This window comes from Pleurodeles waltl, chromosome 11 (assembly GCF_031143425.1).
Source record: "Pleurodeles waltl isolate 20211129_DDA chromosome 11, aPleWal1.hap1.20221129, whole genome shotgun sequence".
In the NCBI taxonomy this organism is placed as follows: Eukaryota; Metazoa; Chordata; class Amphibia; order Caudata; family Salamandridae; genus Pleurodeles; species Pleurodeles waltl.
The window spans coordinates 919,747,076-919,764,526 of record NC_090450.1 but is presented as its reverse complement, the minus strand read 5'-3'; the positions used below and the strand labels follow the sequence as shown (position 1 = coordinate 919,764,526).

The 17,451-nt window shown below is 44.7% G+C and overlaps 1 protein-coding gene across 2 annotated transcripts in view; it reads left to right on the top strand.

The window, feature by feature from the left end:
• DIABLO (diablo IAP-binding mitochondrial protein) overlaps window positions 1-17,451 on the top strand; it is a 98,503-nt gene that overhangs the window by 58,388 nt on the left and 22,664 nt on the right. For both annotated transcript variants that reach the window (XM_069214932.1, XM_069214933.1), the window contains one exon: window positions 6,701-6,797. In XM_069214932.1, coding sequence (XP_069071033.1) covers window positions 6,701-6,797 — 97 coding nt within the window. The remainder of the gene's footprint in view (window positions 1-6,700; window positions 6,798-17,451) is intronic.

Below are 17,451 nucleotides of genomic sequence, written 5' to 3'. Positions count from 1 at the left end.
CTTTGTGTACTTTTCTCTTATTTAAAAAAAATAAATCATAAGCAAATCAGGTTTGATAAAAGCCATCACTAGAAAGCAATGGAAGTGGATTAACGTATTGATCTTATAAACAGTTAAACCAGACACACCTACAATGAAAAGACTGAAGCTTATATACTCTGATTGGGATAATGACTGATTGAATAGTGTCTCTAGGATAGCAAGTTGGTGTAGAATTAGAGGGAAACATCATGAGTTCTAATCATGTAAATGTACATGGTCCACCTGAAAGGTGTGCTGGAATACAATTGTTCCCATACGAGAATAGTCTGCCAACTGGCAATTTAAACATGACTAATGCGACTGACAGCAGTCATCAGATGATAACAAGCCATGAGTTAGTTCTAGTGGAAAAATGTAATCAAACAAGGTGACAGAACATCCATGGTACTCTGTATTGTTCCCATGTAGAACTTGAATCTTTGAAGCACAAGTAGCGCAAAATGGATCCAGAGGTATTGTACTTTAAAAGCAGCAGGAGCGTTGCACAAAGGTTATCCATCAGGTTCAGGTTGGGGTGCAGTCCCTCCCCCGACCCTACACGCAAACGCCCAAAGGGAGACTACACAGCACACTCCTGGTCGGTGGCAAGTCGTAGTAGAATCTGTAAAATAAACAAGTATGATTTTTCTTGCAAATAACATTTGTCATCTGAGATGTGCTCTCCTTTTTCCTTTCCTTGTTTTATAATCAGCAGGACATCACTGGAGCCCTTTGCTATAATTTCTGCAGGTTCTGGAGGGCAATTTGGGGGATTCAACCCACACCACACCTGAGGTTTTTATCTGCTGAATCACAGCTTCCCTTTGCTTGCACTATCAGAAGGGCTGGGGCAGTTCTCTTCCTTACCAATCCCCCATACACTGCACTTATGACAAGTTGGACAATTCTGTCTCCAATTTGTATGAATAAATCAGCTTCTCCACTATTTAACAGAATAGCTTTGATTTCTATCGGTCCTGGTAACTTTCCTCTCCCCAACTGATCTTTGACTGTTTGTGGGACAGACAAATCTAGGGGAATGTGCATCCCTCTAATCTCTGCCCCCTGTAAGTGGCTTTTTCTCCCAGGTGTCCACATTTCTGGTGCGCCCCCTTAGCCATCCCAACCAAGTCAGAATTCTGGGTTGACACTTCTGCCTCTGAACTTTTGTCTTTGACATCTGCAAGGGAATTGAACCAGCGTTCTAGTGAGTCAATGGGACAATGAGCATCTATGACTTTACTCTGTTCTAACATTTCCCAAATTTCCTGCCACAACTGTTTGCTCCACACCTCCTTTGAATGAATGAACCAGTTATGTGCATGCCATGTGGAAAGCCAAATGGCTAATCCATTGGCACTGGACCAAGAATCAGTGTAAAAATGACATGTCCCAGGCAGCTCTTGCTTTAGAACCTTGCACTCAGTGTACAACTCTGTATATTGTCTGCTTTTTCCTTCTCCTGTGGTAGACAATGACTTTTCAGTAACTGAATTGTATGACACTGCTTTCCAATGTCTTTTAGTACCCACGTATTTCAATGAACCATTAGTGAACCAAACATGCTTTCTATCCTCAGGGGACAAGAATTCAAATGGTGCCCTCCATTTCACTGGTGACTCTTTTACCTGTGGTACCTCCTGCACTCTCTCCTCACCCTGTACAGGGGCTTGTGACACCTGTTCATGTAGGGCTGCAATGCCTGCTGGTCCTACTCGAGCCCTGTCTTGTATGTACCAGATCCAGTGTATGATACTAGCCTCTTTTGCATGTCCTATACAGTGAGATTTAGGTGAATTCATCACCCACTGCATGATTGATATTTCAGGTCTCAGAATTACACTATAACCTAGTGTCATTGGCTCAGTATCCACTAGAGCACAATAACAAGCCAAAAGCTGGCTGTTTTTCAAAAGGAGTATAGCATTCCCCAAAGTCAGGTAGTTTTCTAGTCCAAATTCCTAGGGGCACCCTTGTCCTCCCGTTTCTGCCACATTCTCCAGTTTGCATATTGTCCCTGAACAGTTACATGTAACTCAATGTTTCCCTCTTGCACTGTACACAAGTCTAAAGTCTGTTTAATTATTTCATTTGCCAAGTCAAAAGCAGACAGCTGCTCTTCACTCCATTCAAACAAGTGTGTTTTCCTAGTTACTTTGTACCAAAGGGTTAAGATTTTGCTCAGATGAGGGCTATACTGTTTACAAAAATCAAACAATTTAATGCAACTCTGTGTCTCTTGCTTAGTGCAAATAGTAGCAAACTCCTAAATCGTTTTGTTTTACCTTTAACGACATCTCTCTAGGTTCTGGATTCCACTGAATTCCCAGAAACTACAAAGTGGTGTAACACAAAGTCAGTGGTCAAAAATATAAATTTCCCTACGAGATCTAAAACGTAACGGTCCTTTTCAGCTCAAGGTGTAGCAGGAGTAATAGCCAGTCTCTATTTCCTGGATGGAACACTCTGCAGATCCCTTGCCAAAAGTGCCTTCACTTCTTATAGCAAGATTAAAATGTGCTTCTCTGAAAGATGTTTTGATGTCGGTGGAAGGTGCAGTGGGTCAAAGAAATGGCAAGACGTAGCCTAGTTTGTCAACCTCAAGGACCAATCTGTTAAATGTTATTTTTTGCCACCCTTGGAGAAAATATCTGATCCTGCACCCCCCCTCCTGTTCCCCCCCCACACCGCAGACTAGCCATGTGACTCTAAGGGAAAGCTCAAGCGGGTTGAGGCTGTTGCTGCAGAGGTGGGGAAATTGTGAAGTTTATTGTCCCTGGAGGCCGGGAATTGCTTGCTTGATCCCTATTCCTGATCTCGAAAGGCTGGTGTGTCTGTAGCAGGGGTGGTGGGCCTTGGTAGTATTCCAACCCTCTGGAGTAGCCTCCGAACGTATGAAACGGTTGAGAATACTGTCTCACAGATGTACAAAGGCATAGAAAATGCAGCATGGTCTGGCTTTATTTAAAATGTTCCAATTCAGACTCCACCCTCCCACCAAACAGGCGAGATCCATTGAATGGCATGTTCATTAAAGAGGCTTGCACATTTTCAGAGAAGGACATGGATCTCATCCAAGCGTTCTGCTGAAACACCACTCTAATGCCAACTGCTGTGTTCAAGCAGTTGGTAGTGTCTTAGTCAGGATCTACTGATGTACTTTGCAGTGTCCTGAACATCCTGGATGGTTTGAGCAAACTTTTCTGGACTTCTTTGGAAAGAGATCTCACCAACCATGTCCAATAAAGCATGGATATATGGATATATCTCCCCTGTAGACTGCCGGCATTGACTGACCGGAGGGCTAGACTGGCTGAGGAAAACGCTCCCTTCTAGAATGCCTCAATTTGATTTGAGTCGCCAGCAAGAGGAGTGGTGGGGAAAGATTTGGGGTTCACCCTACTGATGGAAGCCTGGACCACAAAACTTTCTGGTGTAGCGTTCTGCATCAGGAATTTGGGGTTACCTATTGCTGACCTATGGCATTTAGCATTCTGCTTGTTTACTGGTGGACAGGAACAAGGCTTGTACCAGGTGTCCATAAGGGGGTTGGTCAGGACTTCATTGAATGAAGTAAGGATTCTGATGAAGTATGTCCTGGTTTCAAAACTTCTGTTAGTACGTTAGTTTTTACTTCCAGAGCTAACAGTTGTAAATCCTATTTCTACACTACATGCTTCATTACCACGGCAGAAGAGGTGCTCTTACATTGGTGGTCTAGAGAGAGAACTCAACCTAGTGTCCAGGGAGGTATACAACCCACTAGCCTCCTATCAGTCCATATATGAATTATCGTCCTCATCATAGTGTTGGGGAACATAATCCCCCTCATCCCCATTGCCGTTTTCAGTGGCTGGTTGGCTCTGATCAGAGTCCCAACTGAAAAGTTGTTGGAGAACTGGGGTGCACTCTGAGGCAAAGGCTTGGCTCTGTCTGAGTGAGATTGAACAGGGGCCTGGGGCAACAGTACACCGCTTTGGGATGTGACCTTGGTCGGGGTTGAGATAATTTTGACTCCTAGTCTCATAGGGCTTTAGGAACTGGGCCTTAGTCTGGTGATAGTGATGTAAAAAGAAACAGCATGGATTTTAGTGTCGTATTGAAAGTTGGCTCCAGCATTTGGGCAGAACCTGAGGCAGGTGTAGAAGGACAGATGGTACCAAGAGCAGACCTGCTGGCGATAAATTCACTGAACAACTCTGTGGATGCTTGAGCTGCGAAGGTGCACAAGAGGAAGCCGAAAGAGTGCCAAAACTCTGAAACATGTTTTCTCTGTAGGCTGTAGATCTGTTGCAATATCATTGATGGACGTAGAAACTCCAGGTGCATTAGAATCAGTTGCAGGATCCACTCATCAGTGGGGACCCGGGAGCGAGACAGTTAGGGACCATGACATTCTTGTCATATCTAAAGCTGAGAGCGGCGGGACTAGGGGGAATCCTGCTTGGCCTTCTTGTGATTCTGCTTCGACTTACCGGATGGCTTGGCTCGCAATGAGAACCTGTTGTTGGAACGGGACTGCGCCCTCCAGTTCGAGCATGAGCTTGACTTCCAAGACTTCTTTTTGTGTTCAGCAACGTACAGCTTTGCTTTGCATTTCCAGATTTCCTTCAGGTTCAGAAGGGGGCACTCTTTGTTGAACTTGGAGTCGTGTGCAAGCCCCAAACACCAGAGGCACACCTCGTGGGGATCGGTCACAAACATTTGTTTGTGACATTTCCTTCAAGGCCTAAACTCTCTGCAGTTTTAGGATAGGAAGTAGTTAGTTCCCTTGTACATTGGCAAAAAAATAATTTTGGAAGAAAATAACTAATGAGGAAAAAGTGGTGGCGCAAGCTCTGGATCCGTGAACGAAGGCCTAAAACAAAAGGAACTGACATTGGCGTGCGCTGATATAGGCCTCCATCATCATTTTCTCGGGCAGAACAAAGTCTACACGAATCCACACAGCACCACCTACTGGCACATTGGAGCACTTCTGTTTAAATCTTCTGGATTCAGTCTATTGCATGGAGACAATAGAAAGATTAGGACTCTGCAGTTAGAAGTATCCATCAGAAACTTTTTCTTGAAATGATCGGTTGACCCATACAAACTGTATCTAGACTAGACCTTGCCGGTGGCAACTGTGGGTGTGAGTCTGAGTCCTTAAGTGTTGTCCCTGATGCCCTTGTTGTATAGCTATTTTAGCCATATTTTAGACACATTAATTTAGCAAACTAGGGCTGCCGTTGTGCACTTTAGCCCAATTACATTTTATTCAGCATCGCTTTATTTTTCTAGCAATAGCCACATTTGCGGTGTTGTTTTATTTCGCTCTATCTAAGTATTACATTCAGTAGGACATTCATTTCACTTTTCGCTTTCTTCAAGGCTGCAGTTAGATAGGGTTGCTGGCAAAAGTGGTACGCTGTGTCTCCTACATTCACAGAAATATACACACTCATGCATGGGGACCATTTCTTAGAATGTTGACTCTTGTATTATAAAAACACTCCATACACGTTAGAGGGAGATTCCAGCCAGATGACCACGCCTGCATGCTGATTGCCTCGCTACAGCTGCTTGCTTAGACTGACGAGCCCCTTGCCTACATGGGGAAGGTGTCCTTCTAGACTACAGGCTTCCTTACTCCGGTATAAGGGATGATCTTTTCCCAGGAGGAAACCTGAAGGGTGGATTAGGCTTATTATGCTGTGCTCTAACATAGCGTTAGTAGGAGAACTAAATATATCACTCCTAGTGACAGTATGGTGGGACTGTTTTTGTATTTCACTCTCCTTGTCACACTCTTGCTTTTATTGTGTTTTATCATCCTAGTTATTACAATACATGTCATTTTATCTAAGATGCAGTTACTTCAATAAACCCTTACTGAACTATATTCCGCCTCTGTGAAACTAATGTAACCAAGAGAAAGGAATGAGTTCTGATCGACCATGATTCCCCTGAGGAGTCTTCCTTGTCCTGCGCCTGGTTGCCACAGTCATCCCTGCTCTTGGGTAGAGATGAGGCGCTGCTAGTTAGCCGGAAAACCCAGATTAGGCCGACAGGCGTCACATGGTGTGGAATTGTACCCCAAGATCCATGAGATTCTGCCGCTCAATTCCATTAGCCTCATTAGGATAATGAGAACCTACGCGACACCCTGGTAGCCTTAGAAGTGACCCAAAGTAGTGGCTCAAGAAATGTGAAAAGTTGGGACTTGGAATATTTTCGTACTTGCAATACCGCCAAAACCATCAGGGGGGCTTCAGGCAACGGTGTCAGATTTCGATGGACCAGCATAGCTACCAGACAGATGAGTTTGTTAATTTAGGGACTTTGTGGTTAACCCTGACAAGTTTATTGTTGATTATGCCTTGAAGTGGGCAACTGCCTACTCCATTTACTTACAGTTATACACTAATGATTCAGGACTTTTTACCAAAGAGCACAAATTGTGTAATTAAAGCAAATAAATATAACCTTAAATTGTTTGAAGTTAATGTGAAAAGTGTACATTTCTGAACCAGTTCCTGCTTTTAACTATTCATTTTTTAATGTATTTGGGTGAAGCCGAATGGTATAATTCTGGCTAACGTTTGACTGAAATTTGATACTGGATGTTACAGTGGCTTGTCCGAATAGCCTTATTAATTACTCTTTCTTTGGGTGTTTTATCCGCTTGCAACTGCAGGTGACTAAGAGGCAGCAAGAATATCTGAAACTTGAAAGCAATTGGATGACTGCTGTAAAACTTTCAGAGATGGCAGCTGAGGCTGCTTATCAAACAGGTAATTAAGATATACCTTTCCCAACAGTACTAGTGCACTAACCTCTAATGCCATTATCTTATTCCGGCTTATTACCGACATTTCACAGAAGTGAATGAGAATATTGCTGATGTGTAATTTTTAAGAGTTTGTGTCTTCCTTAACATGGGGAGTTGGTTTGGTTTTGGAGCGATCTTAAGTGGCTATTTTACCAGTGATTAGCAAGTGCTGTTAGGCATGTATACCTGTGTATCATTGACATATAGCTGAATTTCAAAGATAGTAGTCTAGAATGATAACCTTATCTGTTGTTGTGCCTGATGGCTCGGACATCTAACATCATGCCCGATTAACTAAAACAGTAGAGCCTTGGGTTTGCATCAATACATTTGAAGTGCAGTGTTTTCTATTTCGATAAACAAATGTGGAAGTTCATTTTTCTAAGTTTGATCCAAAAAGATGGCTATTATTTTTACATACCGTTAAATCTGGTTTTGTAGAGTATTATCTGATGTTGCAGCACTTTAATAGGTGATTTTATAAATGATACTAAAAACAATAAGACTTGGAATATGCTGACATTTTCTGAGAGAAATATTGCATCATATCCTAGGTTATAAGAAGTACTTTCTTCAAATCTTGTTAATGTTTTCTGTAATGTTTGTGGGATTGCCTGTGTGTTTGTCACTCAGGTGACAAGCTTTCGAGCTAACCAAAGCACAGAGACAGCCCTGATTGCAGCCACTGATTACATCGAAGCCCTCCTTCCCCGCAGCAAAACGGCAGCACTCATACTCTTGGACCTATCAGCTGCTTTCAACACCGTCTCCTATCACATTCTGATCAACAGACTCCACCACATTGGGATCTAGAGAGACTCCCACCAATGCATTGTCTCATACCTCACTGGAAGAACCCAGAGGATCCGTCTCCCACTGTTGACCTCGGAGCCAAAGAAGATCATCTGTGCAGTCCCTCAAGGATCGTCCCTCTGCCCCACCCTCTTCAACGCTCACATGACCCCACTGGCCCACACAACGTCAGACTTAACATCATCTCCTATGCCGACAACACCCAGCTCATCCTCTCGCTGTCCGAAGACCCCTCAACAACCAGAGTTGGCTTCTAAAGATGCATGATGGACATGACTGAATGGATGAAGGACAGCTGTCGCAATTTCAGCACGGACAAGACGGAAGTCCTCATCTTTGGCAGGACGCATGGTGACCCACGGAACTTGGCCCATCCCTGACCCAGTCAGATCACTCTCGCAACCTCTGCATCACCCTGGACAACAAGCTTTCTATAAAATGCAGTCTCCTCTGCCCGCCTCCACACCCGTCGCAAGATCTTCAGGTGGCTCTCAAACGACACCAGAAGGACCGCCATGCAGGCCCTTGTCACCAGCAGGCTGGACTATGGAAACACACTCCATGAAGGAATCATTGAACACCTCCTGAAAAGACTTCACACAATACAAAACTCCGCAGCAAGACTCATTCTCGACCGCCCGAGAAGGACCCAAATCACATTCCACCTCAAGAAACTACAATGGCTCCTGATTCAGAAGATATGCCAGTTCAAGATGCTGACCCACACATACAAAGCCCTGCACAACAAAGGAAAAGCATACGTCAACAAACGCCTGTGATAGGGCATGATTTTCCTGGCCTCAATATGATGTCTAAATTGGCTTGATCAGACTACCCACTGACATTTCTATCATGTGCTCTACATAAATCTTCTCATAAATTCCACTGTATTGTTGAAATGATCTATCAGCTGATTCTTAAAAATCCTCATAGGCTTTAGGATTTACACCAGATTTTATAAAAGTCCGCTACTCATTATAATTTGAAGGTGGTGGATATATTGTAAATGATCATTTTCTCTTCGGGTCTGTTTTTATTATCTTTAACTAGTTCATATCTGCCTCTGCTAATCTTTTAAGTTCTTTATTTTTATCCTTCATTGTGTGCTGATTGTAATAACTTAGGCCCTGATTACGAGTTTGGTGGTCCTAGGACCAGCAAACCTACATATGTGGTCCGACTGCCGCAATCCTGGCGGTCTGATCTCCAGATTATGATCCTGGTGGTCTGACCGCCAGGAGATCGCCGCCACTGCGGGATCAGCGATCCCGATGGGTTGGCAGCGGTGAAAGTCTTGCTGATAACGACATACCTTTCTGCCAGAATTTTCATGGTGGGGTCCCTGTCATGAAAAGGCTGGCAGAAAGGCAGATTAGGGACCACAGGGGGGCCTCTGCACTGCCCACGACCATGTCGTCCGCAGTGCAGGGGCCCCACTGCCAGAACACTTGGAATGCGCACTGTCTGCCATCGCAGACAGTGCGCATTCCGAGGGTGCTGTGTGTGACGACATTGGCGTTGACTCCCTGAAGGAGCTGAGGCCAATGCTGCTGCACTGTTTCTGCCGGTCAGCCAGGCAGAAACATTGCAATAAGACAGTGGGGAGAGTTCTTGCTTGACGGCTAGCTCCCCACCACCGTATTGGAGTTTGGGCTTTTCAACCGCTGAACTTGTAATGAGGCCCTTAGTCAAAACAATTGATTTGATCCATGTTTTTTACTCTGGCATCCCTCATTGCATGTTATGTGTTTCCATCTTCATAAGCAATGGAGAAAAAATGCAAACATCTTGAACTTCCAAGGATGTGTCCTTTTGTCCAAGCTTTGCAAACCTCCCCATGGGATTGTGGGTTTAAGGAAATGCCTCTTTTTGCATGTTCACCCCGCATATTTTGACTGATGGTGATATTTTTTTACTGAGAGGGCGCTGAGGCCTGCTTACCAGACCTCAGTGCCAGTGCTCTGACCCTATACAAATTGCATGTTGAATTGGATACACTCAATTGGCAAGGGCTGACTTATTTATAAGTCCCTAGTTTATAGTACCAAGAGTACCCAGGGTATGTTCACTCAGGGCTGTAGCACTGTTTGTGCCACTGTGTGTGTGACAAAGTACAAAATGGCTCCCAGCCTGCCACTGCAGATTGGAAGGACAGTTTTTATGCTGCCAGTTCGACTGCCGTTCACACCAATGGCAAAGCCACCCTATTCCTTAACAATATGTGTCTCCCCTAAAGTAGGCCCATAGAGCCCTATCGCAGGGAGCTGTATTTTATTAAGAAGGACATATATTATAAATATGTATTAAAAGCAGCATTGTTGTTTTACTGTGGATAATTTAGTAGCCCCATTGGCTAACTCAGTGTTACTGGTTGGCATCCCAACCCAACTAACTCTGGAATGTGACTACGTAACTGAATCATGTAAGGTATCAAATTAATCGTGGCATTGAACCCGACCTGATGCCCAGGTGGAATTTAATACCACAATTAAAGTTTAGCAACTTTTAGAAAGGTGTCACTCCATACTCCCGTTAGCCCAGCGGCCTCACAAAGGCCCTGAAGGGTTGCACCATCTTGAAAGGGACAATTATGTTGCACTATAGGATAGACAGGTGCCTCACATCACAGGAGCTTCATAACTAGGTAGGAGGGGCACCAGTAGTGCATTGGCTAGTGACCGTGTGGTCTCCTCAGGGCACTTTCTTGGGATACATATGGGACCCACTGGCGGCTGGTGGAATTTGAAAGTGGTGGGACATAAGAAAAATTAATGAATTTGAAGTGTGAATTAAGCCAATGCTTTACAAGGGGATTGGAGGGGTGTTCCCAGAGAGCATTTTTATAAATTGTTGTATCTTGGTGCAATTTACACACTATATCTGTCAAAAATGGACCAAAAATACAGTTCTTCTACTGGCTTCAGACTGCCACCCTCCCTCTACCCAGGGTGTGGTGTTAAGGGCAGAGCTGCTGACTTTGGAACTGGAGAACCAGCTTCAATTCTCTTTGTTAGCTGAACATCCTGATATTCGGTGCAAATCACTTAAGGCCATGTTGATATTTTTTTCAAGCAACACAGCAAGACATCTTGCTGCACTTTGTTGTGTTAAAGGGCAGGAATGCGCCATATCTATATAGATACAGTGCACTACTGCTCTCTCCTTGCGCTGGCATACGTTTGGCTGCCTACCACCAACACAGGCATCTTGAGTCATGGTGCAAGGGTGCCTTCATTGCAGACTTGATTGTTTTTGTTAAGGAAAGGGCGCCTTCCTGCACAAAAAACAATCTTTTGAGACTTTTTACTCTTTTTAGGTTTTTAGGTGTGCTGTGGAATGCAGCACATGTGAAAGTGGAAAAACGAGGAGAAATAAAGGTATCTCTTCTTGTTGCACCTCACCTGGGAAAGCATAGCATTTTGACGCATTTCCATGTATAACACTCATGGTAAATCTGGGAATGCACCAAAATCCATGGCTGGATGCATGGGAACACTTATGCTCCACCAATTGAACGCCTCCCTGGGGCAGAATAATGCAGGGCAGCAGCTTTACACTGCCTTCTGTTACTCCAGATTTACCAAGCACATCAGGGCCACACAAGGTGGTCTTCTGTGGCTTTGTAAATCTCATCTAGGTTTTGTGTTGCCCTTGCGCTACCTTGCGGGGCACCAGGGCGACACAAAACTTTGATAAATATGCTCCTTAATCTCCCATATACCTATAAAAATTAATGTCACCTTGTGTAATCTGCCTGGTGCTAACATAATGCGCTTCTATACCTCCAGGTTGAGCTTGCGCTATAGATAAACTGTAAAAGAGGTTAAAAACCAAAATAAATAATAATTTAGTAGCTGACTTGCACAAAGTGAAAATCTGGATAAGTCACAGCTTCCCTACCTAAATTGTGTGATCTTAGGCAAATATTTATTTCAACAAAACTCAATTTTCTTCATTATCACGCGTGGAAGCACTTTCAAATATCAGAGTACAAGTTGTACAAAAACCCATTATGTTTGATCTATTAGACTATTATGTTGCTCTGTAATAATCTGGGCCACATACACTGTTACATGATTTTTGCTTTACCACTTAGTTTTTAAATTTGAACCATTAGTAAACTATCACTTCTGTGCAGTGCAATAATGTGAGGTATTCATGTAAAAGCTTCCACAGGTTAAAGAAAAACGTTTTTTTATTTTTTATTTTGAAGCAACATCATACTATTTAATTTATTTTTGTATGCACTGCTACTGCTCCTAGAGACATGGAGAGGGAGAGCACATAGCAGGGGAAGACATGAGCTACCGGATAAAATCAGTGAGAAAAAGGAAGGAGAAGGGAGAGAGAAAGGAGAAAAGGGAGGGAAAGTGAACACAACCACGAAAGGGAGACAAGACCAGTCAAGATCACTTACCCCAATTGTCTACTTGTCCGGTTCACACTGTAAACCAACAATCTGTGGCACTTCCTTTTCACAAGGCCAAGCTGTCAGCATCCAAAATACCCTCTCTGACTGAAATGCTCTAAACAGATAGACAAAGTGCAGAAGTATGCACAGTATATCTGTTTAGGGCATGCAGCACAGAGCCATAAGTTTAATGTAATGGCCCTCTTGCAAAGGCTGCAACCCCTATCCTTCTCAACTCGTCAGCCTGTGATGACTTGGGAATTGTGGTGATAGGCTGCTATAAATAACAGACGAGCATCCCCTGTAGTACAGGGCTAGTACTGCACACACCCAGGGTTGCTTCAGAATGTGACTCTTCATTGCGTCATTTGTGTGCAGTGCAAGGGGACCCCAAGTATTGCAGAACTGGGCTGACAGCATGTCAGCCCGTAGTCTGCTTAACATTTACTGCTGTGAACTGGCACATACGCATTCACACGTGTGCCTAATTTGACCTGCCTCACTACAGTTTTCAAGAATGGACAAGGCATTGTAATGTAAATAGGAAGGTTAAATGTCCAAGTGATTTCGCATATATTGAGAGCCCAACTTGAGAATTAAAACTAGAAACTTCTAAAACACACAAGTGATAACCAATAAAGACAGGAACTATCCAGTGGTGAGACATTTTGAGCAAGAGCATGAAAGCAGCTGGAAATAAATAAGAGCATGAATTATTGATATGATTGACAACAAAGTGATGGGGACATAGAATTGTCCCTAAGAAAATTGGAATCATGGTACATTCTGAAAGTTGGAACAATGACCCCAAAGGGGCTAAGCAAGGATGAAGAACTTCATGTTCATCTGCTGTGAGCCAATGTGAACTGAGGCTAGCATACATCACTAGAAACGAAGAGCAGAATTTGGAAGACTGAGTAGATGGCCAGTTATTCTGCCCACCACAGGGCACAGTCAGAATGGGATAGTGTGTGATGAGAATAAATGCCCGCCGGAGAGTTCTATTATGGAAGCAATCACCCACAATATGGCACAAATAATGTGACTCAGTGTTTCATGAAACAGGAACGAACTACAAAAACTAGGATCTTTTTATCACAGTGAGCCCACTTTAGGGAAGTAAATATAAAGAGTTAAGCGCCAGATAATGTATCACACAGCAGAGAAATGAGTCAGTGGGCAGTCTTGAATAAAGGCACACTGACTGCGTATGTAAAATGGGAATAAAAATGAAGCATTACCTCCTAGAATGTTGGTTTTTAACAGAATGTTAGTTGGATTGTTTAACACTGTGAGTGAGTAATTGGTAAGGGACTGCCTGTCCTATAATACTAAAGGGCAAAAGTCACTTTTAACTTGGATGATCACGTAAGTCATTCACCTAAGTAAAAAAAAAAAAAAAAAAAAATTGTGTTAATGGACTAGTGACTAACTGTGACCAAGACTGGGAGGAGTTGAAACGAGTTGATGGAACATTTGGTTGTGCGCTTCTCAATGAAAATAAAGAATCCACACACAAAAAATGCTCCTCAGCCAAGGATGAAATGGCGCTCCCAGCAAGTCAAGATTCAATCACAGTGTATTGGGTCAAATCTTTATAGAGCAAGAAAAATGACTGACTTGTTTCGTTTCAGCAGTGCTTTCTGTTACCAAGTCACACTCGATCTTGTGCTAAAGCAAAAACACCTTGAATGTTACCAGTGTGTAAGGAAATGCCTCCTTGGCATGGTTACCCCCTAACTTTTTGTCTTTGCTGATGCTAAATTATGATTTGAAAGTGTGCTGGGACCCTGCTAACCAGGCCCCAGGCACCAGTGTTCTTTCCCTAAACTGTACCTTTGTCTCCACAATTGGCACAACCCTGGCACTCAGGTAAGCCCCTTGTAACTAGTACCCCTGGTAACCAAGGGCCCTGATGCCAGGGAAGGTCTCTAAGGGCTGCAGCATGTCTAATGCCACCCTAGGGACCCCTCACTCAGCACATGCACACTGCCTCAAAGCTTGTGAGTGCTGGTGGGGAGAAAATGACTAAGTCGACATGGCACTCCCCTCAGAGTGCCATGCCAACCTCACACTACCTGTGGCATAGGTAAGTCACCCCTCTAGCAGGCCTTCCAGCCCTAAGGCAGGGTGCACTATACCACAGGTGAGGGCATATGTGCATGAGCACTATGCCCCTACAGTGCCTAAGCAAACCCTTAGACATTGTAAGTGCAGGGTAGCCATAAAGAGTATATGGTCTGGGAGTTTGTCAAACACGAACTCCACAGTTCCATAATGGCTACACTGACATCTGGGAAGTTTGGTATCAAACTTCTCAGCACAATAAATGCACACTGATGCCAGTGTGGAATGTATTGTAAAATGCACCCAGAGGGCATCTTAGAGATGCCCCCTGAATACCAGTCCGACTCCTAGTGCTACGCTGAACAGTTTCTGCCAGCCTGCCACAACCAGACGAGTTTCTGGCCACATAGGGGGGAGCGCTTTTGTCACTCTGTGGCCAGGAACAAAGCCTGAACTGGGTGGAGGTGCTTCTCACCTCCCCCTGCAGGAACTGTAACACCTGGTGGTGAGACTTAAAGGCTCATGCCTTTTGTTACGGCACCCCAGGGCATCCCAGCTAGTGGAGATGCCCGCCCCTCCAGCCACTGCCCCCACTTTTGGCTGCAAGGCTGGAGGAGATAATTAGAAAAACAAGGAGGAGTCACCCACCAGTCAGGACAGCCCCTAAGGTGCCCTGAGCTGAGGTGACCACTGCCTTTAGAAATCCTTCTTCTTAGTTTTGGACGATTCCCCCAATAGGATTAGGGATGTGGCCCCCTCCGCTCAGGGAGGAGGCATAAAGAGGGTGTAGCCACCCTCCAGGACAGTAGCCATTGGCTACTGCCTTCCTGACCTAAATACACCCCTACATCTAGTATTTAGGGGCACCCCAGAACCCAGGAAATCAGATTTCTGCAACCTAGAACAAGAAGAAGGACTGCTGACCTGAAAGCCCTGCAGAGACGACGGAGACTACAACTGACTTGGCCCCAGCCCTACCGGCCTGTCTCCAGACTCAAAGAACCTGCACAGCGACTCATCCGACAGGGACCAGAGACCTCTGAAGCATCAGAGGACTGCCCTGAACCCGAAGGACCAAGAAACTTCAGAGAACAGCAGCACTGTTCAAAAACAGCAACAACTTTGCAACTTTCTTGCAACTTTTAAAGACCTCACTGTTCTCGGAAGTGTGAGACTTCACCCTCTGCACCCGACGCCCCCGGCTCGAGCTCCAGAGAACCAACACAACAGGGAGGACTCCCAGACGACTGCGACCTTATGAGTAACCTGACCCCCCTAGAACAACAGCGCGACGCATGCAGTGAGGAAACAGAGGCTCCCCCTGACCGCGACTGCCTGGAACAAAGAACCCGACGCTTGGACCAAGTACTGCACCCGCAGCCCCCAAGACCAGAAGGAACTGAACTCCAGTGCAGGAGTGACCATCAGGCGGCCCTCTGCCTACCCCAGTCAGTGGCTGGCTTGAGAAGACCCCCTGTGCCCTGCCTGCACCGCTAGAGTGACCCCCGGGTCCCTCGATTGATTCCTATTGAAAACCCGACGCCTGCTAAGCACACTGCACCCGGACGCCCCTGTGCCACAGACGATGTGTTTTGTGTGCCTACCAGTGTCCCCCCCCAGTGCTCTACCAAACCACCCTTGTCTGCCCTCAGAAGACGCAGGTTACTTACCTGTTTGCAGACTGGAACCTGAGCACCCCTGTTCTCCATAGGCGCCTATGTGTTTTGGGCCCTCCTTTGACCTCTGCACCTGACCGGCCCTGTGTTGCTAGTGCGGTAACTTTGGGGTTGCCTTGAACCCCCAACGGTGGGCTGCCTAATGCCTAGGAACTTGAACTTGTAAGTGCCTTACTTACCTGAAAAACTAACCAATACTTACCTCCCCCAGGAACTGTTGATTTTTGCACTGTGTCCACTTTTAAAATAGCTTAGTGCCATTTTAACTAAAACTGTGTATGTTACTGCTCTAATTCAAAGTTCCTTACTTACCTGCGTGTAGTACCTTGCATTTTATGTATTTACTTCAAATCTTGTGGTTCTAAAATAAATCAAGAAAATATATTTTTCTATATAAAAACTATTGGCCTGTAGTTAATTCTTTGAGTGTGTGTTCCTCATTTATTGCCTTTGTGTGTACAACAAATGCTTAACACTACCCTCTGATAAGCCTACTGCTCGACCACACTACCAAAAAATAGAGCATTAGAATGATCTACTTTTGCCACTATCTTACCTCTAAGGGGAACCCTTGGACTCTGTGCACACTATCTCTCACTTTGCGATAGTATGTACAGAGCCAGCTTCCTACATAGGGTATCTCTTTGCTTCTTTCTGACTCCATTAAATGCATCCTCTAATACTGATAAGGGATACCCCTTATTGAAATTGCTGTATCATTCTTTCAGCCTATTTTAAAAAGGCTGTTTCATAGGAGCAGGTTGAAAAGTTCAACATGCCTTTTAATATTTTGCTGTAGAGTATGCTCCACTTGAGAGCCTGTGGTGAACACTGTTATCATGTAGTATGCTATTACGTGCGATGGTGACTTTGTAATTTACTTTAGTACAGATCTCATGATCTTTGATATTCTGTGTGAAACCAATAATGGTTTTATTTATATTACTTGTTAGCCAGATGTTTTATCTGTTTGTATTCAGCCTTACATTGTATTGGAATTCACTGTCCCAGATAATCACGAGGTGATCAATGAATCCAGACCATAAAATGATGTATTGTCATATCTTTGTTTTCGTTCTCCCAGGCCACCACCTTTTGCCACCAACCCATGGTGGGGCAAAGGAGGTGCCCATGTTGGTGCCTTGTTTTTGATGATCTATAGTTTCCTTAAAGAAGAAGAAATAGTGTTCAGAGTAGTATTTAAACCTATCCAGGGGCATATCTGTGGGTTGTAAATAGCTAATGGATATAGCTCTTAAGAAATATTCACAAGCATCTATGCCTCAATTGTGTTGGATAGATGTGTACAACGACACAACCTCACGGGTTCAGAAGACCGCCAGTGCTGTCGCCCTCTCGCTGGCCCTATTCCGAGTTTCCCGCTGGGCCAGCAGGCACAAACAACCCACAACATTGAGACCGGCTCACCAAGCAGACAGTGTAAAGCGCGATGGGGCTGTGTGGGGGCCCCTGCACTGCCAAGTGCATGGGCTGTGCAGAGGCCACAATATGGCCCCCGGCGCCCCGTCACCTCCAACAATTACACGGCGGTGAAACCGCCATGTAACCGCCAGTGTTAGGGGACTTGTAATCCCCATGGCAGCGGTGCATGCAGCGCTGCCCTGGTGGATTATGACCTCTGGCAACGC